This window comes from Nestor notabilis, unplaced genomic scaffold (assembly GCF_000696875.1).
Source record: "Nestor notabilis isolate BGI_N333 unplaced genomic scaffold, ASM69687v1 scaffold5129, whole genome shotgun sequence".
In the NCBI taxonomy this organism is placed as follows: Eukaryota; Metazoa; Chordata; class Aves; order Psittaciformes; family Psittacidae; genus Nestor; species Nestor notabilis.
In genome coordinates, this window is record NW_009942285.1 from 97,786 (window position 1) to 125,741 (window position 27,956).

The following is a 27,956-nucleotide window of genomic DNA, read 5'->3' on the forward strand; positions in this document are numbered from 1 at the left end:
ATCTGGCTACGTGTGCGGTTTTGTGACAGCTTATGAAACAGGCTTTGCGTCTCCTCCTCCCTGCTTTCGTGCTGAGCTATAAACTGCCTTATAAAGAGAGTTACTGTTACAAGGCAGGCAAGTGACTGTTTTTTTCTGAACCTTTACTTTGTCTAATATGTTTCAGATTTCAGCAGTCCCTGCCAAGCTTTTCCATTCCCCCTTTTTTTCTTTTTTTTTTTTCCTAAAAAGACATAAACCAGTCTTATGACTGGAATGGCATAGCCAAGAAAAACAATCTAAGGCTGATTTTTAGCATTACATAACAAGGGGGTCAGCTTAAGAAAAAAACCCTAAAGTCCAAAGCAGCAGGTTGAGTGCAGTTTGTGCAGCAAAGTAGAGCTCTGAAGAGAGGTACATCAGTTGCTTGGTTTCTCTAGTTCATCTATTTGTTTTCAACTCTGAGTCAATACTTTGTAGCTCTTCTGAGCTGATAATTGACAGCTACAGTGTTTGGTTTAGTTTTTTATATAAAGACTTCACTATACAATTTTCATTTGTTCTGTATGTGGAAAAAAATTCCATCACTCTAACTGGTGGTCCACAGAGAATGCAAGGAAAGAAGAGATGAAAGACCATTCTCCCAAGGCTAGCAGGTCCCCTACCACCACCACATCTTGAATTTAATGAAAGTGCTAGATGGAAAAGCTTGCATTTCCACAATCTAACACAAACAGGACTCCAGGATCCACAGAAGCCCATCTGGCATCTTTTACTACCAGAAATTTTAAAAACAAAGGAAGAATTAGGTATTCAGCATTGTAGGTCAGGTATGACCTCTTCCTGCTCCTTTGCCCTCTCCAGGCATATTTCTACTAGTTGCCAGCTACCTTCTATTCTGGCTGACCAATATGAAAAGTTGAGGTGCTGTTATTTTCAGTGTGTAACTCTGTTTATTATTACATATTAATTTAATTTATCTACAAGCCTATGTGAAACGTCTGCAAACATACCTTCATCTGCTTGACTGTGTATCGCATCGTTCCAAATGGTCCATCTTTCATAAGCTTCTTCCCCACAACTTTAGCTCGGATCACTGTCATAAGAGAGGAAAAACACAAATTATAAACAACTTTACACAACATTCAGGCTAGACCCTCCACTTCAGAAAAGACACTTAGAATAAATTGAGAGAAAGGTTGGCCTGGAGTTCTGTTTTATTTCACAGAATAATTTATCTAAATCTCACACACAGTGAAGGCACGTAAAGTGGGATGCCAAAGCAAGTATTTAGAGGAAATCCAGTTCTGTGTGAAAAATCAGAACAAGCATTATTTATGTTGAAATCTGACAGCAATCTGCAAAACAGACTATAACTGGGATCAAGACAGGTTAAAATTTTTGCACCAAGCCACTGGGATGAAGTTTGTATTTAATGTCTTAACTGTCAATATACGAGATGATGTTCAGCAAGATGCTACTTTTAAACTACTCCTTGGGTGCCCAATGCAGCTTTTGTTTCACAATAACCACAACAATACAGTACAGCACACTGGAATATCTGGGGGTTTCACTAAAGCTGCCACCTTTCGGATACCACAAAACTCCAGACAAATGGCTCCCTTGAACAAATGGCTACTGTGCAAAACCAGATTGTTCAGCAAGCATCGAGTCCACAGTGAAAGCTGCCAGGCCAGCCAGAAGCCACCTAGAAGATAAACTAAAGGTGACCCATCCGACCTTACATACACTGCCCTTCACTTCTTCATGGATACTAAGGAGCAGCATGTGTGCATACATGAACACAGCATCCAGCCTGACACAGATACTTTGATTATACCACAGATGCACCACAGCAACGTCAATTGAGTCTAAGGCATCATAGATAAGAATTCTGTGGTCCCTCTGATGGACCTAGTGAGTAGTTTACAGTCAGCGCTTAATGAAGAGTTTTCCTCCTCATCTATTTTTGGGGTATTCCACAAAAAAACTCTACTGTTCCGTTGATCCTGTTTGATGAAGTTCTGCAATCACCTGCTCATCCCAGTAGAGAAGCAAAGCTTAGTGACCAGGCAGGCATTATTCAGCTAAAGTCCACTCCCCTAGAACAATCATATGACAATATAAAAGCACCAGAAGTGGTGTAAATTTTACAAGGGCTGCAGAAAAGGAGATGGAAAAGAGCAATTCTGGAAAGGATAAGGATCACTGTTAGAAAACTCTATACCCCAAACACCACTCATACAAACAACAGGAAAAAAAAAACCAAAACAAAAACCAAGTAGTTAAAAATTCCATCAATTAAGAGAAAAACCATCATATAATCATGCAAATGTTAACTAAAATTTTATTCATCAAGCTTCTTACTGCAAGGGCTATGAAAATTATTCCAGTAGAATAATCCAAAGAATGCAAAATACTCATAAACATGACTGAAAATGTGTAGTTATACATAAATTCCCCAGAAATCCCTTTTTTGTGCAAAAGGAGGCATCAGCTACTTTTGCATAAAGCTTAATCATCATTGCAAACACACCTCTGCTGAATATACAGCCCAATGGTTCACCACTACCGAAATCCAGCAACTAAAATGGACCACATACATCTCTTCTGAGTCTGTGAAGGTCCTAACTGTAAAGCCCTGCATGGGACAGAGGTACTGCTTTCACAGCAGTCGTTTGCAACATTTCATCTGTGTTTTGCTGAAATATATCACCCTAGTGCATCACAGAAAAGAATTCATTAAAAAGCAGGAAGGCATGAAAGGGAGATAAGGAAGTAGAGGTTCTCCCTTGCAAGGAGGAAAACCCAACGAGTTACTGTTTGCATTGCAACTACCTAAAAGTAGCAAAGCAGGTCAGGGATCCATTCTGCTATGTATACAAGACATTAAACAAGCACCTTGTTGCTTCATAGCTCATTTATGTTCCAAACAGCTACAGAAGCTCCCTGGAAGAAATGGCAAAAAAGAAGAGGCTAGACCAAATTAATGAAACAAAAAACCTTGTCCCAGCGTTCTGAATAATCTGAAGAACAGATTTAAAGGAAGAGATAGATCTGGTTTATACACACCAGTTCCTGGAACTTGTTCCATGAGGATGGTGTGAAATGAAGACAAACTCACTCTGCTGATTTATATCCTGTGCTTCAGCCAGACTTGTCAAATAAATTTTAAACTAGGTAAGACAGTCCTGCTGGCTTTGATTCAAAGACCAACAAAACCTTCATTCATTGAGTGTAAAACTTCATTCTGAATTATTTTTTTACATTTCTATTATCCAATGGCAGTAAAAGCCAGTACAGTTTTATTGATTCTTCTATTTAACAAGTTGTTCAGACTTCAATTTGCTCTCGTCTTCAAAATTTAGTGGCTATACTGAAGCACATCCTTGAGAACTGCAAGTATCTTTAAAGAAGTAAGTTCTTGCATTTGCTGCCTCCAGCGACCACAATCACTAGTGAAGCTACAAAAACCAGACTGCTTAAGGGTCAGTGAGAAGGAACACGATTTTGTTAAGGCTTTATGATTCCAGGGCACTTCACTAATGCTGGAAACTAAACCAAAGGGTGTCAAAAGTCTTACCTTCATCTGTTGCATAACTGATACACTGAAACTGAAAAACCTGGTGTTTGCCCAAGACATCTGAAATCAACAATTGAATCTTATCTTATTGACAATGATAAGAACTATACTATGAGGCAATATCGCAAAATGCTAGGGTTCCCAAACCAGAACACAGTTAGCATAAAAGATGACAAGCACATTCCCAATTGCAGACAGAATATCTAAACTCCCATTTTCTTCATGTGCTTCACTGCTAGCTTGGCAGCCCTCTACTTCTAGTTAGAGTAGCACAGCCACTTCAGAAAGAAACCAACTTTGATTTATAGACTAATCAACAGCTTCACCACAGGATGCAAGATTCAAAATGTGCATCTACACTAGCATGTAACAGCATCCCAATTCCAAGTAATGCTACCCTTGCAACTAGGTGGAACCGTTCCCCAGTAAAGCAGGAGACGAACAACCATCCTAAAAACCATGAAAAACTTCAGTGTGGGCCATCACTTGAGGCCTTTTGTAAGTGGGCAAGCCCTCTGTATCTCAGAGAAATTGCCTTTAACACCCAACTGGTAACTATTCTAGGTAAATTCCTTCTTTTACCAAAAAGCTAGGCATGAACAAAGAACCCACCCTGCCTCATATTTCCTATATTAAAGGAAACATCAAGCAGTCAGCCAAGGAGCAGAGGATACTCAAACTTAAGTCTACCCCTGTATTTTGTGAGGCTAAATTCTCACCTCTTGAGCATTAGATGCATCTGGGTAAGTGAAGAGACATGCTGCATGGACAGGATTGCTCAGAGGTTGTTCTTGCATATCCAGCTTCATCACCCTAAGCCTCCATGCATGAGAGCATTTGTATATCTGCCCAGAACACAGCTCCAAGCTGCAAATCTACAGCCATACATTTCCTAGGTCCCACCTTTGCTCCTTCAAACCACTGCTCACCAGTTATACCACTGGATCACCTGGGCAAAAGATAAAGAACACTGTTCCTAACTGAGTGGGGGCCGTGCATGCTTGCCAGAAGAATTCTTCATGCTCTACAAATTATCAGAAATTTACAGTATCTCTGCTGCAAACTCAGTCCATGTTATGTTAACAAACTCAACTGTTTACTTCTGGGGAGTCCTACTGCTTAAGCAGAATGAGGCAAAAGGTGCTGTGACTGCTCCCCTGATCTCCTTCCTTTTCCCTGAAGCTCTATTACAGTCCTGCTATTACTGATGGGAAACTTTATCCCACACAAGTGGTCACCAAAATAGCTACATATTTTTAAACCACAATTCCTTTGAAGTACTGCCTATGAAAATACTCCAAGATGAATGTTTCTCAGTACTTTGGGGTTTCAGGTCGGGTCACTTTGTGGGACTGGAGCAGTTGGCAAGGTCTCATGAGTGATTTGTAATTATTTATGAAAAGTTAAATTAGATGAGGATGTAAATCTTGATAAGCATGGCAGCCATAGCGTTATTCAAAAAAGAAAAAACATATGCACTGCTTCTCAATATCTGACATGCTTAAAAAAAATGAGAGAACAGAGAAAGAAAAAATGGATATTTAGTTGACATTAAAAAATACATTGAGAAAATAACCTGCTGCATTTGAGAATTTAGGAAATACATCTAACAATCATACAATCATATACGATTAATGCATTTCTTTTCTTTTTCCCTTTTTTTTTTTAAATGTAAACTGGCTTAGTGCTTAGGAAAACAGAGATGGCTCAGATTTGCTGCTGGACTAGTACAGTGCAAGCAGCTAATGGTTTGTATTTCACAGGCATCTCCAACATAGTACAAACTATCTGCATGTGTACCCACAAAAATTGCTTACATCTTCTCCAAATGTCACTGAATGAGGTCTTACAAAGGCAAACAAATCAGAATGGGCAGAGGAGAAAAAGGCCCTATAGAGAGTTTTATTTGTCCAAATACACATACATCTAACTTAAGCACTCTTTAACTTCATCCCTTACTCTGTGGCTATTTGTTCAAGGATTCATAGGAAGAACAGACTTAAAGGTAAGAGATGAAACAGAAGGACACTGCCTTTACAGCTGAGATAGCAGAAAGCACCCTTTTCATGAGGGAAGAAGCAGACAAACAGGCAATGCCTGATGTGAGGAAGTAGACAAGTGGGATTAAGACAAGTGTTTGCCAAGCTGAGGAGACAACACGGTGAACAGACTTGTAATTAACCACATCATTTCATCCAGGCACATGTGTAGTAGCTCTTTTTCCCACTGAAAAGCAAAGGCATCAACTGTCTTAGTTCAACCCAGCCTGTGACCTTTATCGGGTCCAGCCACTAGATGGTGACACTACCACAAATCTCATCTTTGTTACCAAGAGGACAGTGGTACAGGCGCAATCTAATACCACGAACCCCACTTGCATGCCCAACGGCACCATGAGAACTAGATGCTTTCAATGCAAGTGAGCTGGCTGTCATCCATTAACAGCATTTTAAGTGAAGGCACACACCCTTTAGAGACCAGGATTTGCTCCAAACCCATTTCCCTTGTGACCAATTACCATGAATGGCTCAAGAGAGTAACAAAAGCTACGCTTCTCATTATTGTTTCAAGGATTTATTTTATTGGTGTGCAATATGAGTATTTTTAAGTGAAAGGTTTGGCTGAGATGCATGCTCACTGCACTTAAGTAAAGGATGTGGAAGATTGGTGTTGTTTACTAATGGAGACACAAGGGACAAGTTATTCTCCGAGTCATAGAATCACAGAACGGGTTGGAAAGGACCTTAAGATCATCTAGTTCCACCCCTCCTGCCATGGGCAGGGACACCACACACTAAACCATGTCACCCAAGGCTCTGTCCAACCTGGCCTTGAACACCACCAGGGTTGGAACATTCACAACTTCCTTAGGCAACCCATTCCAGTGCCTCACCACCCTCACTGTAAAGAACTTCTTCCTTGTATCTAATCTAAACTTCCCATGTTTAAGTTTGAACCCGTTACCCCTTGTCCTATTGCCACAGTCCCTAATGAAGAGTCCCTCCCCAGCATCCATATAGGCCCCCTTCAGATATTAGAAGGCTGCTATGAGGTCTCCACGCAGCCTTCTCTTCTCCAGGCTGAACAGTCCCAACTTTCTCAGCCTGTCTTCATACGGGAGGTGCTCCAGCCCCCTTATCATCCTTGTGGCCTCCTCTGGACTTGCTCCAACAGCTCCATGTCCTTCTTATGTTGAGGACACCAGAACTGTACACAATACTCCAAGTGAGGTCTCACAAGTTCATTCTTTGATATCCAAACAGTGGCAATATAAAATATATGGGAAGCAGCAACATGACCAAGAGGCCGAAGAAAGGCCCCTTCTATCCTGAGGCCACTGACTACACCAGAAAATGGACAGCAAAAACAACCCACATTAGAATGGTACACTTGGAAATGCTACCTTAACATTAGACAAAGGACATACCAAGGAGGATGGTTGCCATCTTAGTCAGCCAAAGACTATACAAGGGCTCACTTCCAAGAGCAAATTACTGAGAGCTTTCTACCAACTTTACTAGCAGGTCTCTCATTCAGCCTGTCTCACAAAACCTCCTTACTGTCCTGGTACATGCTGGAAGGCTCACATCATGCAGGGCGAAGGCAGCCAGTTACGTTTAAGACTTCTACCTAGCACACTACTGAGGTATTAGTTTATTCTAATTATTATTACTGGGGTGTCTCCTAGGCTGGTCAAAGCAGGGTGGTTTTACACACAGATTTTCTTGCATTGATGCTGGTGATGCTGCTAAAGACAAAATCACTGTGTCTGTCTTGCTTAATCTTGCTAGCTGCAGCCCTTTTCCCACTCCCTTGGCTGATCTGTTAGCAATTATAATCAACACTCTTGGCATCCCTAAAAACAGAGGACCATAACTACAAGTGGATTGTGTCCTTTGGACTGGATGTCTGGCCCAGCTATATGCAGCCTCTTGGGAAACTATTCAATTGCTTAGTGGCTATAGGCTTGTATGAGCAGTAAGTGTGTGGGGCCTGCTTTGGAAGGGGGACAAGAAAGCAGCCTCTCACCCATTCCTCTACATCAAATCAGAACAGAGAGAGAAAAACTGATGACAGCTGGGGATTCATGAAGAGGGGAAAAACCAACAGATATAAGTCTCCAGTCTGTTTGATGATCTGTCTGTCCTCTAAGTCATCCTCTATAACCAAAATACAATTACTTTACAAATTAGAGTATTGAATTTGAAGGTTTCTTGCAACACAGAGAGGAGCTTCCTCTTGCCTTGTTCCATCATGACCACCAACCAAATCCACAAAGGCTTTGACTTGGAAGAATCCAAATCCAGCTGTGTTGATACACAACATCACCAGAGAACCTCATCCAGAAAGCAAAAACAGGTAGTGAAGCAAGAGATTCACTGCTGGCTGCTTTCCTCTCATACCCCTTAAAATCAAACTACCTCCCATCACTGGCAGTCCTTGACCTCTTGCCTTTTCAAAGAGCTCTGAGGAACACTGACTGAGAAAGAATACCTTCTTGACACCAATCACCTCTACCAGGCAGACAGTTGCCACATATCACATTGGAAAGGACTTGTGCTTACTTCAGCAAGCATGTTGGAGCATTTGGACAATAATAGAAGTCTAAATAAAAACAGGAAGGCAAGACACCCAGATCTCTTCTGATATTCTAACCATAACTATGCCATTTACGTTTGATCTTTGCTTTAGAAATCCAGAAAACACTCCCTGTCTGTGGCACTGCAAGGCTGTTTGAAGGCCACCCAAAAAATTTGAAGACAATTAAATGGCTTCACCCAGGCCCAAGCTCAGCCTAAAACAACTGATCACAATTGCACTTGCTAAATATTAACCAGGTTTCCCAGCCCTGCAGATTTCCTTGCCACTGGGAGTCTGTTTGCACAACATGCTGTACTGCTTGATTTCCAACATTACAAAATAAGGAGCGATACAACTCTTCTGTACAAGACCATGATTGCGTCACACCTCTCATCACTTCAAAATGTATAAACTACTCTAGAAGGGCCTTACTTGGGAGAAAGTGAATCCCCCCAACAAGATCAGAAATTAAAACTGTAAGGTTGCATAAAACAAGTAGAACTTAGTTCATGGGTGGCATTTCACCTGTAGCTTAATCAACTGGATACAACTTTTCTGATGACAGCAGTAGAAATAATTTTTCTCCCTCCCTGTATGGTGCATCTCACCCTATGGAAGCCCAAGCTCCCTTTGAAATACATTAGAATCAGAGAGAATGGAGAGGTCTCTGTTAAACAAGAAACTGCAAGTTTTCTTCTAGACATTTCATTCAGGTTCCTATACGCAGTTAGGCTGAAGACTCTTCAGCTGCCCAGATGCCCCTGCATCTAACTCCCGATGTCAGCTCCCTTGCTTTCCCATCATACACAGATAGTCTGTTGGTAGGATGGAGGAAAGACTGAAAAGAGGAGGAAGAAAGGATCTAAAATGCATTTATATCCAGCTATAAGTAGAATCTTTTAGATCTTTTAGCTGTAGATAGTGTTTCATGCCAAGGGAAAATAGCTTCAGGAAATACCTTGTGATAAACAGAGGAGCTAAAGGAAATAAAAGAAAAAATGTCTGTTGTTACTAGCTATTACACCTATAAACTCATGGAAGCCAGGTAGACCCAAGAGATTCCCTACAGCAGTTCAGTCACAGGAGTTACAGACATAGCTAGGTTAGTCTCAGAGCTTACATCAATAAAACATTCTAGGTTTGCTGTGGTTGTAAGCAAACAAGACACACTGCAGACTACATAATGAGGATGCCTACAGCATTGAGAAACCTCTGGTAAAAGGAAAAGAGAAACCAATGTCATTCTTGCCAACTAGCCATTTCTCTGTCTTCTTTTTGGCATGCTTTTTTTACTTTTTTTTTTTTTTAACTTCCCACCTAAATATTTAACTAGCTACTGAAAGCTGAATTCAGCAAAAGGCAGTAGGCAAGTATCAGATAAAAGAAGAAGTGATGTAAGTGGAGGGAAGGAATATTAAGGGACAGAACGCAGTAGAGAGATACCCTGCAGTTCTCCAAGGGATGTTTTCAGCAGAGTGTGTTTTGTCTCATTTTGTGCCACTGCCAAAGAAAGAACTGCTTGCAGCCAAGGTTAGCAGTGTTGGAAAGATGGTTGTCAAAACCAATCCACAAAAGCACTTCCAAAGCCAGCTTACAACAGTGGATAAAAATAACAAGTATGTGACTCAAAGCTGGTCAGGCAATGCGCAGCTCAAAACACCTTTTCCATTTTCTTTTGGTCTACATAAGATCTGTGCAGTAAGATTTAATTCAGTCCTCACTTCCAGATCAAGTACTTCTAGACAGAGTAAATACTGGATGAGGAGAAGCCAGGCCCAAACAGACAAGGCTCTGGTTTCTCATAGCTCAAAGGAGCCACAGGTCTAAGTGTTCCACTCAGAGAACATGGCAGAGCTGAAGTGAGACCAATTAGGGGCAAATGGAAACCATATGTGATTTTAATGAAATGGAGCTGGTGCACATGACTTACTGCTGCAGGAGCATTTACTGCTCGAAAAGAATGTGCATCTGGCACTGATCGTTTCCCAAGCCATCAAGTGAGCAGTAACATGGAAAGCAAATTGCAGCATATGATGAGAGATGAATTGCCTAAAGAAGCATAGTTAGGGGAGCAGCCTCTGCAAGGAGAAAACATGTCCTATGCCTGTGATTTAGTGATAACAGTTGCAAGTGAGGCTGATCTTCCATTTCCATGGATCACGATAATAAACTACAAGAATGAGTACTAGAGTGATTAAAATGGATCAAGTGGTATTTTAAAGAACCTACTACAATCACAGAAATCCCATTCTGATTCACATGGGGCAGACTTTTATTCCCTTGAAGTCATGGGCACTGCTTAAAGAATAAATACAGTCCTCAAGTGTGATGTCTTTTGCTGCAAGTATTCAAATAAAGTTACTTTCACATGCACATCAAAAGTGAGGAAACTTGAGGCTGAAGAGGCAGTGTAGATGCACCATTTATTTCCACTTTTTTCTTTTTGACTGCATGTTTCCCAGGAAGTTTCAGTTCTGCTGAGAAAGAGAAGTCCTTAGCCTGCAAAGCTGTAGATAAGTTGCTCTACCAGGATACGGTCATTACATTTGCAAGCTGTTGTGTGGCAGCTTGATATCTGGTTCTGAGAGCAAAACCACTATCTTAACCACGCAGCCTAGAGACTGCTCACATACATCACAAGGCGGGGGGCAGGGGAAGATGCTCTGATCCAGCACTCAACCATACACATTACAGTGAATGTCCAGGGCTTGAACCTGGAAGATGCTACTTCGCATGTCATGTGAGACATCTGCAAAGAACCAGCATGTCCTTGCTCCTTGGCGCTAGGTTTCCTCTGTTGGATATCCAGAGTTAACAAATGTAGTAAATTCATCACTGTCTTTTTTCAAAGAGACAAGAGAAAATTCTTGACCCAAACCTGTCTATCTCTTAGTCTTCCTTAACCCACTATGCAACTCAAAACACATTGGGAGCTCACATCCAAATGGCTCAGAAGGAGGAGGAGGAAGGAGAGTCCTGCTAAATAATACTGAAAGCAGTTTTCTCCTGCACATTAGAAATAGGGCAGCTCTGGCAACCCATGTAAACCTTTCGAAACAGGGAGTATCAAAAGCTACAGGCCTGGACACTCCCTGCTTCAGCAACTTACTTCAGAGGACTCTCCTTGCTTCAGCACCTTGCCCAGCTGGGATGGGTGCCAGGGTTCTGCAAGGAGGCTGCACTCCACTGATCACATGGGTTACGCTCAATTTTGCACGTAGGAGCTAGGGAGGAAGAACTGTTTGGGAACATGTATAGATTTCAAGGGTACTGGGTGGGCCTGCAAATTCCTTCCTGCGTTAGAAAACTTGCATTAAACTGATAGGCTAAGCAGCTGTCCACACCAAAGAGGTATACATATTTAACCAGATCAGGCCTATATGTGCTGCTCTGCTATTCCTACTTGCACTGGACCTGACCTACTATTACGCCTGATGGACCCTAGAATTAAACCTGCATTCAAAGAACTTTTTCCTGTGAGAAGACAGTATCCTTGCCCACCATTCTTGAGCCATTATAAATAGTTCAGAAGCTGACAGCCTCTGCAGACTGTTCACATACACTGGACATGTCCATGACATAGTTCTGGTTTATCCCAATGCTTAAGGAATGTGCTAATTGCCCAGTTTATTAATGTCTATTATGCAACCACAGTCAATACTGTGTAGCTGAGCTTAGCTACATGAAGAATTTTATCCTAGATTCTGAGACTCAAAGACTTACGTATAGCACTCGGATCCTGATTCAGTGTTCATTAAAGCAAGTGGAAAACCTTCCTGGGTCCTCGATCAGCCTCATGTACCACAATTCCCAGTCAGACTACAGGTCAAGGTCAGGACAGTATCGAGCAAACTTCACACTGACCAATTTGCCCACTTTGCAGGAGAGTGATGTGAGATGTCTCATGAAAGAGGTAATGAGAAGACCTGGAAGTCTAAGAACATCTATAAGCAACAACTCTTTACATGAGTAACAGAAATACTGTAGCTCTGAAGACAGAATCTTCCCTGTGCAATGACACAGAGCACTGGCAGCACAAAGGGTAGGCAGGCACCGGCCAGTTACTTTAGTTCTTCAGTTTTCTCAGAAGCTTCTTGGCTTTGCTACTGACAGACTGGCCAAGTTGTTCCATAGGAACTGTGGTAGAGAAATTATAACCATCTCATTCTCTTATTACCCAAGCTTCCTTCATACAAACTTTTCATCACAATTTCATGTTCATGAACAGCTGTTATCAGAATACATTCCCAGAAGTTGTGTGCCATTACTTGGATGCTCATATGCATCCTTGTGTTCCCAATGAAATATTATTAATGAGATTGGACTTAGCTAGACTTCTGCAAGCAGAGAATGGTTTATCAGTGCTAATCCATCACCAATTGTTGACTTTTATTTTTTTGCACAACAGGTACTTACATAAATCCAAGACCAACCTATTTATTCCTACTCAGTATTGCTAATAAGTGGGGTTTATATGGTAATTCCCAAGTCTGACCATGTGAATCTGATGGAGATTTACTTAAAATGAATCTACCTGTCAGTTAGCTCATCAGTACTACTAGAGTGTGAGAGCTTTGTAAAGTAGTCTTGCCAAAAACTTCCCTAAAATTCCAATTTGGGGGAGGTAAGCCTTGCATTCTGGTATGACTTCTTTGGTGTCCTTGTACCTTTTTAGGGAAAAAAAAAAACAACCAAAAACTAAAAGGTCACAAGATACGGTTGGATAGTCATTTCACAGCCACTCTGGCACAGTGATGGCTATTTCTGAATGCTCTAAGGCCCATTAACTGTTTGGAAGGCAGAAGTTGTCTGGATACTGCACTGATGAATGTTTACAGATAAGGGTAATCATTTCCAGGGTATACAACGAGCCTGACTGCTTCCTGCCTGTCTAGGTCTCCCAAGACATTGCTGTAACAGGACTTTTCTGGCAAAGTTATGAACCACCCTCCCAAGAGACAACTTTTCAGAGCTCCAGTTCAGCTCACACCTGGAACACAGGTGTAAGCATGTTTAAACATTGACAGGGAGGGAACTAACAGAAACACAAGGGGAAATACCTCGTCTCAGCCCAGTGGCAGCACCACAACCACAAACTTGTTTGTTCATTAATGCAGCAAACCCAAGGAGAACTGCCCATTGCCAAAGACTGAAGCGAGTGAATGGTATGTAGATTTGTGTTTTAAAGGGAATTCTCAGCATTCAGAAAAAGCTAACTATAAACCCCAGAGGACTAGTGAACTGCATTCTCTCCCAGCTTGAGAGGTAGTGTGTAACCTGATCAAAATCAGCACTTCCACAAGGGGAGGCTGTTACTGTTAAGCCATCGGGGATAGGACTGGTAGAATGTTGTGGGAAATGCTGTTTCTTGTCGGGAAACGTGATTTTACTTAAGTCACAAATTTATAAGGAAAGCATCAACTTCAGCAAAATTAGGTTTTATTTCTCTTCTCAGAAAAACTGAGACCTATTTTCATCCTGAAACAGCATTTGCTTCAACTGCGCTTGAAGTCTAAATGTTGATGTGAAATGACATCTTTGTTCAAAATGGACATTCTGAATTAAGCCTTCTAAACATTAGATTCAGATACATCAGAATCACTTTTCCCAGAAAACTCCATGCTGAAGACTGATATTTTCATGCTTCCCCTCGCATTTCAGATTGGGTATATTTCCAGCATTTCAAAATTCTCTATGGAACAGAAATTCAGAACTTCTCCAGCAAGTTTCTAGACTTCTTTTTCACTGTATAAATCAGAGGTGACAACAAGAAGCTCTAATGACAGAAGCAAGAGTAAATTCCATTTTTCCCCTCGGTTTTAAGACGCAGCAAGTAAATTCATACCAATGAGAGCTGCAGGTGCTGAGAACTGGCGTAATTTCAAAAAGTAAGCCATTATCCCCTATGATCTCAAAGGGTATCTAAAACTAAGCATTCAACATCAGAGATTGGTCCTTTAACTTACTGCGCCAATAGAAGTCTGTCAACACCGCAGACTGTAAATGAACATAGACATACTAGAGCTATCTTTAAAAAGTGACTTAGGATACCACAAGCACACTAATTTAACCTGTTCCTTGAGTAAAACATTGGCCCTCTGAGTGCTTGTACTTTGAGACTGAAGGCAAGTCAGCAAGTCAACTTTATGACAAATGCCTTCCTACTTGCTTTTTCCTTTTTAGCCGTTTCCAACATTTTGAAGCAGTATTGTTTGATTGCAGGCTGCTTCCTGAAGCTGCTTCCTTCAACTGCCTGTTGAACCCAGTGGGAATCTTTCCACTGATTTTAACTGGAGCGGGATCAGGCCCTAAATAAGTAGTGGTGGAATCCCCAGACTTACAAACTGAACAGCTGTCTCTGCCTTTCCGAAAGAAAAGTTATTCCTGCAGCTGTTTTCCCCTAAGTGCCATCGCTCCAAACTGTAACAGGACTGGAGGGAGGGAAAGAAGGTGGAATTTTAATAACCTATTAAAAAAGGAGTATGGGCCATTGGGCAGCAGTTCTTTCAGTTCTACTCAAGCAGGGTCACTGCTGCCAGGCTCAGACAGCCCTAAGGGCACGGGAAAAGTCGTCGTCTTGTTTTCACATCTCATTCACAGAATGGATAACGAGGAGGAGGGAGGAATCAGCTTTTGGGTTAATTAGCACCATGAACAGACAGCTGCATTGTCATTAAAAGTTCAAGAAGTCAGCGGGGTCATCACTGAACTGCAAGATGTACACACACGTGCACACGAGGCACACGTCTAAGCCTGGATTTTTAGCAGCCTTGCTGGGCTCTGATTTTCCACCACCCCAAGGGAAACACTTTGAGTCAAGAACACTGAACTGCTGTAGCTCTGTGGAGAAGACAGAAGCACAAAGACACTCCCTCTGAATAGCAGTTGTTCATCCCCTTGGAACTGCTTAGTTTCACACTTAATACACCAACTAAGAACAGTTACACAGCTTTCCCCCCCCCCCAGAAAAATCAGAGGTGTGGCTTACCAATGCATAGTTTCATGTCCACTTCTAACATTCTGTGGGATAAGCAGAATCCCAGTTAACAAAATCAGGCTATTAGTGCACAGTTTCCTTCCACAAGCAAGGAAGCTGAGGAAGTGCAAATGCATATTAGCAAATCCAGAAATGAGCATGTATGAATAATAATGGAAAGATAAAGCCTCTAAAATGACAAGGACTGCTATTAATAAGGTTTGGAGCAGCACTAGCCTCAGAGTCACAAATTGGCTTAGAAACAAAACCAACAAATTATCCAACTATGCAAAACAGCCACAGATTACATTCTCATTGCCACAGTTTGCAGGAACATTTTCTGGCAAGGGATTTTACTGAAAATGCACCACAACAAGTAAGGATTCCGCTGCCACCTTCCAAACAGGACAGGGAAGAAATTGAACAGCTGAAGCATTACTGCTTCCACAGAAAGCAGACTAGCATTGCCTGGTCCTGTCAGCTGTAGCTTTGTTGGCAATACATTCCAAAGCCAAAATGGGGCTGAAACCTCTACCATCATAGGGAAATTTCACCAAAACGTAGTTCTCCTTTACTGCAGAAGGAACACAGATTCTGCTTGCTTTTGCTATTAATTTGGCAGGCAAATACGCAGCTAGCTCATAAGTGTATATCTTCCATTCAGTGCTTGGTCTTTGCCAAGGGAAATTTCTCTGGGAATACAGAAACAAGGTTATTTTTTATTACTATTTTAACCATTATAGCTGTGTTGATTCCAGTGTACACTGGTTGTCCAAATTACTGAATTTAAGCACACTTATGACAATACAGCTGTTGCAGCAACTGTAGCAGGGATGTCCTCATGAGGGGGGGAAAAAAAAAAAAAAAAAAGCTATATAGTCCAAAATTCAGTGGGGAAACAACATGCATCAGCATTTTCATTCTGATTTCCCAAGTGACGATAGCTGCTGTGAGCACTGATAGATTTCAGAGAAGGACATCCAAGTGGGCTAAAGCAGCTCCTCTTTGAAAACTCCTCTCCATTTTTAATCTCCCATTCACGACTCTGGGTATTTTTTTGAACAAAACTTGCTTTTTCCGTATTTTTCTATGGTGTAACCTGGTGATGCTGCCTCAAAGCACCACCACAATAATATTTCCGTAATAGCTTTGGTCAATCTTTCCTTGGTCCACATGTATATAGAGATATATACACTGGAAAGAACCCTGCCATGTGCTGACCTCATGATGGCTTGATGAACAAATGCAGAGCCTGCACAAAAATGTGAAGCCCCAAGTGTGCCAAGGTGACTGTCACCCTAAGATCCTGTTCTGCTTGCCCTCCTGTCCAGCCTAGTCAGGATGTGTGCAGGCAATGTTGTCAAATTCAGAAGAGGGGAGCTTTGAACAGCACAAAGGACAAAGTTTACGTCAATGGCCCAAGCTGCCATGCTGCATAAAAGACAAACAGGAAAACAGTTTCTGAGACAGGAGGGAAAGAAAGACCCAGTGCTTTCCTTTACCCTACCTCTTCCAACAGCCATTAATACTGGAGGAAATCAGTATGAGAGAAGGGCGTTCAGAAACAAACATGAGATCTTGCACTGACAGGAAGGAACCTATTGGCTTGAAAACTTTCCGGTACTAGTGAAAGCTTTGTTTCCCATCCAGCCAGATACACAGGTGCTGCCTGCTTCTTTCAATCTACACTATTTCTTCAACCAATTTAAACATGGCATTGGAATATAGGCCTGTAAGCACCTGCTTCCCCCTTAGCTTGCTGTTTTCTCAAAAGTGTCAATCTATTGGAAAGGACAAGTCTCCTTGGGAACCAATATGGCAGCGCTACTCCAGCAGGCTCCTACTAAATCACACAACACAGAATGACGCAGGGCTCTGTAACATAATGATTTATTAGTGCTAGCTTTATAGTCCTGTAATTATTCGGCACCAGGAGAATCCTCAGAACAAAGTAGGAGTAAATACACGATTCCCATTCTGCCCGTCTCCCAGTCAAACAGAAAAAAAGCAAACCAGAATACACTGGGAAACAAGAGATAGCTGCAATTTAGAATGCATGTGGGAGGTAAATCAGACATTCCTACTGATAAAAAAAAATAGACTCCAGAGTTAAAGTAACAAGTTCCTTTAAAGAGTTTTGGAAAAAAACTTAAAACTGCAGGGTTTGAATCAATCTCTAAGTACGAGGAATTAGGATGACAACAACAAAACAGGGCTATGGGAAAGTCAGACTATCCCACATCAGGCTTCTGGGAGCATCGGCATCAGAACTCCAGCCTAGCTGGATGATGCACATGACTCACTATCACAGGTTCTGCTGCAGGGTACTTGTTCCAAAGCAAAGGTGTTAAAGGAAACATACTGCTAAGGGTGATTAGCTTTTTGCCACATCTAGTCAAGGTCCTCTATGAATGGGTAATATTCCATTAAAACCTTCCTGTAATAATTCGGGGTCTCTTGAAGTGCCACCTAGGAGTTCTGTTTGATATTGTAGAATCCTCTATCTGTGTCTCTGTAAAGCTGCAAGTCATGCAGGAAAAGCAGAACAGCTGCTTAATTCTACTGAAATATACTGTCTGTAGAGAAGATGGAAACAGACTTATTGAAGTCTCCTTTTTATCTTGATCCTCTACGGAAATAACCAAGTAAATCCTTAATCCCCCACCCCCTTGGAAAAAATAAAAGAAGAAAAAAAAGAAAAAAGAGAAAATAAGAACAAGGGTCAGGTGCTGCTCCTCATATTTAGAGAAGTAAAACAAAGGGCTTAAGAACTCATCCTGCCCTTTCCCCCAGCACAATCCTCAACAATACCAAGGCTCTTGCACAGGAACTGCTGCTCTTGTCTTCCCACGCTTCTCTGGGTTGTGATTTTTGCCCTGCGGGATGCTAAGGGAAGAGCCCTGTGTTTTGTGGCTATTGAAGTACTGTACATGATGGCTACTTAAGTGCCCCAGGGGTCACTTTGCTGTTTTATTTCCTCTTGGTCTGATCCTCATCACCAGCGCATTTAATGTATTCATTATTGCAAGTGGTATGCTTTTGCCTGGAGTGTGGTCCCTCAACTAGTATCTCCTGTTCCTTCTTAAACATCCTTTCCCCACCCTCCCTTCTCCCACATACCAGAAATTTTTCAGCTTTTATTTCTGCACCATATGTACTGTATTATTTATTGGAGGAAACTGTTTACTTAGAAACAGGCCCATGTATCCCAGTCCAGAGGTATGATAAACAGGGAGACTGTTTCATTCTTAAAGGACTCCCTCCGTTTTCCCAGGGAAAATTAAAGCAGGGAACTCAGCAACCTCACACTTCACAAGTTAAAGCAGAGGACCCAGCAATTGTGCACTTCACAAGAGCTGCACTGCTCTAAAGGCTGTTTCACAGTGCCACCTCAACCCCCTTTAATCTGCAGTGTCCATTTCTCTAGACCTATGAACGGCGGGCGGGATATTTATAGCAGGAAGAGAAAGGAAGTAGGAAACTGGGGTGGGTGTTTGGAAAGCATAAAAAGGGCTTGGAACAGAGGGGCCATCCTGGAACTCCTTCCCCCGAAAGAACCTGGAGCTGAAGGAGAAGTGTCTGGAGAATAGCTGGTTTTCTACAGATAGTCTCTGGCTCTCTCCTCCTCTACCTGCTGCCTTTCCAACACCAGCCATTTCCTGTCTTTCAAAGTCAAGTGGAAGTTTTCCATTTTGTGGTTTTCCTGTCTTGGTACAAGCAAGCACATTTTTCTTCCCCCTTATATTTTTAACTGTTTGGAGACCAACAACAATACCTGCTCTCTACAGGGACAGCTTTCTATTTATCACTGATCCAAGAAATTTGAGAGGGCTGATTAAACATCAGACAAGCAAGATCTTTGCTTGTTCATGTATTCAGTGAGCATGAGAGATTGAACTTGTTGCCTGAACAAATGCGCCAGTGCTCTTCTATAGAAAACTAACATAATGCCAGCAGGCCTCCCTGCAGGCTGCACTGCAGTAACACCCAATACTGAGGGAAACATGGAGAAAAGGAAACAGACGTGGAAGTCCCCATACTGTAACTAGAACACAGCATGAGGGTGTTAAAATTCATGTCCTTCAGTCCAGGCCAGCAGGAGCTTGGGTCATTCTGAACATGGCCCTTTGGAACAAAAGTAGTCCTGTTTCCTATGTGCTGTTGTGGGATTTTTTTTAATTACTTTTTTTTTTTTTTTTTAAACGAGCCACCAGGAAGCAAGAAGTAACAATGAGGAATGCACCTGGTGTAACCATTACTATCTGTGGAAGCATTGTGCAGATTTGGTGCAATTACTATCTGCTTTGCTGAAGTACCAGCGATCATGCAGGCCAGCAGAAACCTGCGCCTTTTCATGACAAAGTTAAGGAATTAAGAAGAGAAAAATCTACGAGATCTCTTTTTCATCCTTGGACCCTTTCACATACCTTTCTTTCCATCCCCAATAAATTAGTTCTAACCTCTTAAGAACCAGAAGGATTCCAGTGCTATGACACTTTAACAACAGATGGGTAACTAAGGAAGATGTAACTCCCTATAACTCACCTGCCAGAACTAAATGGAGCCTAAGTGCTGCTCACACGCCCATGCAACTTGCACTTCTTGAAGGAACTTTGCATTCATCTGAATGAAGGAAGGCAACAGCTTGGCCAGAGTCCAGATAGAGTAAAGCACATGTGCTCTGTCCATGGCCAGTCCACCCAGCCAGGTTTTTTCCAAGCCTAAGCCTCAATTGCCAGTCATAAATAAGCACACTACAGGCTTGTCAGAGATCAATCAGTAGGGCATCAGCTTTTTTTTACGTGGCTTCTCCTACTTATGCGTTCCCTGAAGCCACAGTACCCATTCACCCTCCTGGGTGAATTAGATCCACCTTAGGCATGCCCCCCATAGTTTCAGATGGCATGTCTTATCACATGTCACAGCTAAGAAGTTCTTTATCTATACTTCCATACAGCATCTCTTTCTTCTTCAGTAATCCTTCTCTCCTTATACTCTGAGATTAGTCTTTGAAGGCCCTTTATCACTCCTACAGCTCCTAAATACTTCCTCCCATCACAGGTTTCCCACTGATCCTGTTGCTGTGGTCATCCTCTTCCCCCACCTGTAACAAGACAGAAGTTTTCATAGCTGAGCCCACAGACACAGAACACTAGTTCCCCACTAGCACAGCCCAAGACCTTATTCCCAAGTTGACAATGGCCTCCTTGATATTCTTCCCAGGCACTGCTTTCTGCTGGTTCCTGGTACATTGCAGTCCTGGGAGGAACACCCCAAATGACCTCCTTTCTTCCTAAACTAAAAATGAGATTCTACATCTGAGGCAAACCATAGCGGGTATTTGATGAGGTCTGATGTTATTTTTTGCATATGCATGTCTCTGCTATTTAACTTGAGTTTTATTGTCTGTATACTGTTTCTAAGGGCTGAAGTTGCCCTTTGGAAAGGTCTTATATAAACACTAGCAGGAATTTGGACTATTCATAGTCAACATTTATTTTAGCAGCACACTACTCAAGAGACTTCTATCTTGTTTCCAAAAGACTCCCAGAATCTTTCCTAGCTGGCAGCAGCACTGAATAAATAAAATAATCAGGGTTGTGTAAAACTACTTGCATTTTTGTGCTATTAGACACTGTCAGTTAATGGACTAAATCTTCACTCTGGTCACTCGAGGGAACTTCTTCACATTCCAGTAGAAGGTTAATTTTTTTTTTAACAATAGTTTTAAGTTCTCTGGTGTTTGTAACAGTCCTTTTAGAAACCTGAAACCATCATGTCAAATCCAACTCTGACACAAGATGGTGAAATGCTGTTAAGACCAGTGGCACTGCACCTGCTTTAAGTTAATGAGGCTGGTCCAGTATTTCTGTTCCATATTGATAACTGGACAGATTTTAGATCTAGTGTAAGATGGTGTAAATCCATTTAACCCACTTTGGTCTAGTTTCTCTCAGGCCAAGCACCAGTCTAACACTTTCAAATAGCAGAAATTCTGATTTCACTGGTTAAAATTCTTTTCTCAAGTTACACTGAAGCAAATCCAGTTTAACCCTAGTTTTAAATAAGGATCTATCCCACTGTGGGCAAGTTAACATTGGCAGCAGGGTCACTGGTTGGTAAACCACTGATAATTTTGGCATGCTCTTTCAGGTACCTGCTCTAGAGAAAGAGCTCCAAGTTTTAATGTAGCCCCAGCAGTGTGCCTCCTTCGTCTGTGCCCCAAGTACTTAGACACAGAGGGTTATGAAACAGGTTGATCTTCAGTTCGATTTATGGCAATAAGTGTTCAGTGCCACAAAGCTGAGGAAAAGCCAAGACAATTGCAAATGTAGTCAACTGCTTTGATCAGCCTTGTCTCAGAGAAGTCTATGTACAGTGCAGTTAGCTTAAAGAGCAGTAACAGTCCAAAAAAGTTACACTAGTAAAATTTTGAGTGTCACACGTGGAGGTTCTTAAGAGGTTGAGATGAGCTACAGTAGGCCTTCAAGTTTAATGAACTCTGCACTTGCTTAACTGATTGGTACTTAGAATCATAGAATAGTTAGGGCTGGAAAGGCCCTTAAGATCACCTAGTTCCAACCCCCCTGCCATGAGCAGGGACACCACACACTAAACCATGCTGCCCAAGGCTCTGTCCAACCTGGCGTTGAACCCCTCCAGGGTTGGAGCATTCACAACTTCCTTGGGCAACCCATTCCAGTGCCTCACCACCCTCACTGTGAAGAACTTCTTCCTTGTACCTAATCTAAACTTCCCCTGTCTAAGTTTAAAGCCATTACCCCTCATCCTACCACTAAAGTCCCTAACAAAGAGTCCCTCCCCATCATACTTATAGGCCCCCTTCAGATACTGGAAGGCTGCTATGAGGTCTCCATGCAGCCTTCTCTTCTCCAGGCTGAACAGCCCCAACTTTCTCAGCTTGAAGACCAGATTTTTCTCTCATCTTTTACACTACTATCAACAGTATCATTTAAGTTGCTTTCAATTTATAACATCATGTGAAAGACACAATCATACCCTGAAAGTCTAGAGCAATAAGTAGTACATCAGAACATAACCCTCTTCATGCTGGGAAAAAAACAAAAAAAAACCAACAAAAAAACCCCACACCAAACAAACAAAAAAAAAAACCCAACCCCAAACATAAATCTCATAATTAAAACGAGACTCAACCACATGCACTGCAGACATTATTAGGGCTGAAATGAGTCTCTCAGCTTCGTTTGGCTCAGAGCTGGCAAGCAAGTGTGCCTGGCCTTGCCTGCCAACTCAAACCAAGCTGTCCTCTCAGGTTTACTAGCTCTTAAGAACTTCCAGGGAGAATCCAGAGGAAGTTTCATCTAATAACAGGACAAGACCTCCTGCCCAGACCAAATGGGTGCCTTCCTTAGGCAGTGCTTGCTTGGTTGCATTACATAAGAGCACCACATGGTACTGGAGCTGTGAGAGAAGAGAAATATGACTTCAGACAACATCATGACATCAAAAAAACTAAGTGTTCGTATCTTAATAGCTTTAACTATTAAGACAAAGGTGACTCACTGAGTGCTCCTACCAAAGATTCTCAGTCCCACCCACCAGGACTGTCAGTGGGTCATTCATGAGTAGAGAGATCGATTTCATCAGATGCCATTCCAGTTGCCATATCTAAGAGACTCTGAAAGGGCAGGATTAGCCATATTTAGTGTCCTGGAAAATTTGAAGTCCACTAATGACCTCTCCTGTGGTAAAACAATCAAATCCACTCATCCTGAAAAACAGACATGAACAAAGCAGGCCCTTCCCTACCCCAAATGAAAACTTAAAATGCTAGTACTGCATATGGCTGTAAATAACTGTTTCCACCAGCCCACTTCTTCCCAGAAATGTTATAGGAGCAGTTGGCAGGTAAAGAGTTCTCAAGAACAGGTGGGAAATCAGTGAAAATGAGAACAAAAGGAATGTCTACATAAAGGAAGGAGCTTTAAGGCTCAAAGTTAGAACATCTGGCTCTCCACTGGCTCAGAGATCTTGCTGGAGTTACTTCCTACAGGAAATCTGGGGTAAGCATATGCAATAGTAGCAAGATAACAAAGAAGGCTTATATAACATTCTGCACTACATCTTCCAAACAGTAATTTCCACCATATTTTTTAATATATACATTTGGAGAAGTGACAAACTCCAAATCCCACAAGGTGACCTCTCTTCCCTGCTGTGGACTTTAATTGCAAATAACCAACAAAACCAACAAGTAAGCAACTTCTATTTGACTTCTGTTAAACAGGAAAATCCAGTTCAGAATGGCCATCTTCCTGTCAGAAGACATGACCAGGCACAAGGAGCACGCTCTGTCACCACAGTTTTTACCATGGACATTGGAAGTTAAAAGTTAAACAAATTTTCTCAATTTCTTCACATGTAAAATGGAATTCTCAGTACTCTTATCTTTTCAAAGCTTTATAGGATGCTTCTCAGATTTCCTGCTTCTAAAATGCCTCAAAGGGAAGTCCAGTCTAAAAATGAAACCACATTATTTCCTCAATACAAGTCAGATTCCAAAGTGAATACAACACTTTTGCAACCATTATCATGACATGTAACCCAAAAATTTGTTTCAAATTCATCTCAACTCAAAAGACTGGTATAATAATTAATGGGAGCTGGTTTACTGTAGCTTTTAAATTAATTTGGCAGACTTTATTTGTCTGCCTTAAAGGATAAGGCAGCCGATGTGACCTCACTACAGAGACTATGCCAAGGCAAAGAATGCATGCTCAAAATCTCATGTATGATAAAAGTTGGTCTGTTTACTTCTTTTAGTTTATAAGTGAGAAGGTGGAATAACCAATTCAAGAAAACCAGTGAAAGACAAAGAGCCGGTTTTCAATGAGATGCTTAGACTTCGGGCCAAACAAACTCATGAGCTTCCTCCCTCTCTGCTATTTTTTGCTGCCCTTGTATCACATTCTCAGTTCAAAGGAGGATAGCCACTGCAGGTGCTGTGAGCTTAGCACTAGGGAGTACAGCAGGATGGAGGAATGAAAGGCTTCCTTGGCACCGAGAGTCTCTGGGCTTATCTTCACCTCCCCAAAGCTTGCCAACTCCAACACACGAAGAGTCAGGTTATTTAGAACAGAGAGGGGCAATACCCACCATCATCCTTACTGAAACAGATACTTCTTCCCTCAGCACAAACTCTACGAAGGAATGTTATTTTGAGCTCTACTGAACTTAGGAAAGAGACAGCTAGCAGTGCCATAGCTCTTTTCTGAAGTATATGCACGAGATGAAAGTGAGAAAGGTGTGGAGTGGACAAAGTACTTCTTTATCACTTGCAGACTGGTCTCACAAAAATCCAGCCTGTAATTTCACATATTTCTCCTCTTTTTTTTTTCCTTTTAGTTTTTAAAGGCGAGGTGGGGCAAAGGGGGTCAGCCCAAAAGTTCCTGCTGCTCCTGCAAAAAAGGACAAACAAGCTCTTTTCATGTCAGCTATGTCCAGCTGGAAAAGTCACAGCTTTGTCACAATGGAACAAAGCATGCCTGGTGTCTGTTCTTTCAAAAGGTCTCTTAATTCAAACAAAAGAAAAATATTCACATCTGGAAGGGGTCGTAGGCAGGGGGTGGGAGTGGAGGAAGCAAAGTTCAGATGGCAGCTCATAACCGTTGCTGTTTGTCTTGCTGTTTGTCTAATTATTGTACTGCCTGTTCTGGTACTAACTGATCCAGTTAAAGAAAGCAAGCCAAGAGTTAAAACAGCAATTTTATTATCGATTGACCTCAGACTTCCAGCTGAGACACACCTCTTCACTTTTGCTCCATTCGTCATGCTGGAACACTTGGACTGAGTAAAAAGACCCCTTGTGACCAGTCTGGCAGTAGCTACTCTTCTTCCCTCCCTCATTTTTTAATAATAAAAAAAATATATGTTGTTGTGTATGGAGTCCAAGCTTCGTTTAGAAGACAACCTACACTTTCGAAGGATGTACATTTTGAAATCCTGCTCTTTCCAATGGGTTATTTGACCATCTGCTTCTGCAAAGATTAAAATCTAATGACTGCAGAGTTGGGAGGCTGTATCAGAACTGAGCCACATGAAGATCAAAAATCAAATGTCTACTGAGATCAGATTAAAGGAGAAGAGAATAAACTTGAGAGTAGGACTTCACTGGCTAGGCGTGAAAGACCAACAGTGAGAGTTTGCCTTACACTCCCCTAAAGGTTTTCTCCTTCTTCAGAATCCAGTGCTTCTGAAGATGAAAAGCCTCTCCTAGGCTGCCACCTAGCTAGTTAATTTCTCATATTGTTTTAGGAGCTATTTTAAAAAGCTCTTTTGCTCCAGCCCTTACTGCATTGACTCCTCCCTTTTGAGCTGGTATTTTGTCAGGAGTTTCAAGAGCGATAAAAACTTGCTGCCAAGTCCCTTTCTTCCCCACAATGTGTTTTATAACCCAGCGTGTAGTTTAGTCTGTCTAAACACTGCACTAGTACACTGCCATCAGTTTCCATGGAGATGATTAACTCCTCCAGAGCCAGAAAGCTTTAGCATGCTTTTTGCCCTTTCAGCACATGAAGGACATAACAGCATTTACTAAAATCAGCCTGCAGAAACATCACATTTTCCAGACAGTTCTAGCAAATGTAAGCATTTACTTTTGCTTCAACACAGCTGTGGTCTTAACCAAACTTGCATTTAAGTCATCTGCTAGAATGAGTTGCTCTTTCCCCTCATGCTTCTCCTCCTTTGCATTGCTGTGATGTCTGAAGGTATGACAGCCCCACTGACATCAACTTTTTGAGCTACTATGTCTCAGGGCAAAGCCAAGGCATGAGATATAATGAAGAGTCCAGAAGAGAGAAAGGAGAGATGAAGGTGATGACTCTTAACTCAGCCAGAAATCAGAGTACAAAACAGAAAAACTTTGTGTCCTGAAGTTAAGATCACTGTTACATGAAACATCATAATTTACCACAATCCTAGTTACTTATGTGTCTAGCAAAAATACATTGTGTGTACTCATTACACATTTAACAGCATTTTAAGAAGCTGGATTAAACTGAAAACTACCTTTAATCTAGTATAACATGAACTAACTAGAGCAAGAAAGTAGACCCTTGCCCAAAATGCATCTAATGAAGGCCACATGCTGTCATCAGCTTCAGCTGTGGAAAAAACAGTTTCCCAGCCTGACTTTCACAGAAAGGGCGATCTCTGCAGCAGTTGCCACTTTGGAGGCACTCTTGTTGATGCAAACTATGAAAATGGCAACAGAACTTTTAATACTGCAGTTTCCTGGACGAATTCCCCAGTATAGTTTATAAATATTTTCCAGGGTATCATCACTGAAGCAAACTGTAGCCTTCCCAGCACTTTTAACATGTAATGTTTTTCTTGGCGTTCAATAGCCAATACACTATATAAGCTAGACATGAATAACCAGGCATAACTGCAGTTTCTGTAGAAGAGTTAAAGGCAAGAGAGATTTTTTTTGCCAGTAAGCTTGGCTAACTTGAAAGAGCCACTGGCAGGGTTCGTAGCAATGGGTGTTCTGCTGCTGTGAGAATTATTTTCTAGTTGACTTCCACAGCAGTTGCCAGAAGGATTTCTTTGCAGACTCTGCTAGGAATCAGTACTGTGTAGGTACCAGCAACGCAAAGTCCCCCAACCCCTTTTAACACTGCGCTACTAAGACAACCTACAGAGGCGCAAGAAGACTTCACTCATGCAGCCCACTCACGACTGCTGAAGAGGCAGCCTGTATTTACTGTCATGTAGACATGTGTCAGTATTAACTCAAAGGACACCACTAATTAATTTCATACACTTTCCTACTGGACACTTACCAAAGCAGCAACCATATTCGGTTAACCACCCTTGGCTACAAACAACCCAAAGAACTTGACACCAGAATCTCCATTACCCCCTCCTCAGAGACTCTGGGTGTTCCCCTTGTCCCCTAAAGTTAGTGCAGTGAAGACCCCTAGGGATGCTAAAATCTATAGCAGAGAACATCAGCAGGGATCCAGTAAGAGATTTTCAACTTTCCATAAAGCATGCACGTTTGCACACCTCCCACTGCTACAAAGATCACAATACAGCACGCAGAAAGCACGGAGACACTTGCTGCCTGCTTCTCCAGTCCTCTCTGCAGCGACCGGCACAGCACCAACAGCCCATATGTGCTGCACCTTCCACACCAACCGCCGCAGGCAGTTTCCTAGCTTGAGGGAACTCGTCCTCATCCTGCCTCCTATTAATTGTCACCAGCCTGAGGAGGAAATTTTGCCTGCCCACACCTCCAATTGTGTTTTTGTTTGGCTGTGGGAAAAAAGCCACTCTTACAACTACTGATTTCTTCCAAGTATTTCTTGGAGAGACTGGCACCGCTGCCATGGGATAGGACCTGCTACCGCAGCACGCCTGAGGCGGGTCCGCCACCGCACACCTTTCCTCTTACTACCCCAGGCATATGCAGCAGCTACGGAGCTATAACCCATCTTAAAAGGCCAGGTCACCCCTCACCGGTTTAACCCACCTCACCTCCACTTCCACGGGGTGACCTGCAGGACGCAGGGTTGTGGTGACAGCCCGCCTGCTGCCCGCACCCCTCAGGGTCCCGCGGAACTCTCTGGACACGCGGGCTTCGCAGCAGCGGGGCAGGTACTTACCGATGTCGGAGTTGCAGAACGCGTCCTGCGGGTGGATGGGGACGCAAGTGCAAGCCTCCACCACCAAGTCCCGCAGGCTCCAGCTGCAGAGGAACACGACGAGGAAGCTCAGCCACGCCGTCATGTTGCCTCCCGAGGTGCCTCCTCACTTGTGCGGAGCAGGAGAGCAGCCGCGCTTCTCCTC

General features: G+C 42.3%; 1 protein-coding gene across 1 annotated transcript in view; it reads right to left on the reverse strand.

Annotated features, from left to right (window-relative positions):
- Nucleotides 1-27,945, reverse strand: part of TIMP3 (TIMP metallopeptidase inhibitor 3) — a 35,295-nt gene extending 7,350 nt beyond the window's left edge. Inside the window, exons 1-2 of the mRNA XM_010021312.1 lie at nt 27,773-27,945; nt 993-1,075 (exon numbers count right to left, since the gene is read on the reverse strand). Coding sequence (XP_010019614.1) covers nt 993-1,075; nt 27,773-27,896 — 207 coding nt within the window. The 5' untranslated portion in view covers nt 27,897-27,945. The remainder of the gene's footprint in view (nt 1-992; nt 1,076-27,772) is intronic.
- Nucleotides 27,946-27,956: the final 11 nt, after the last annotated feature.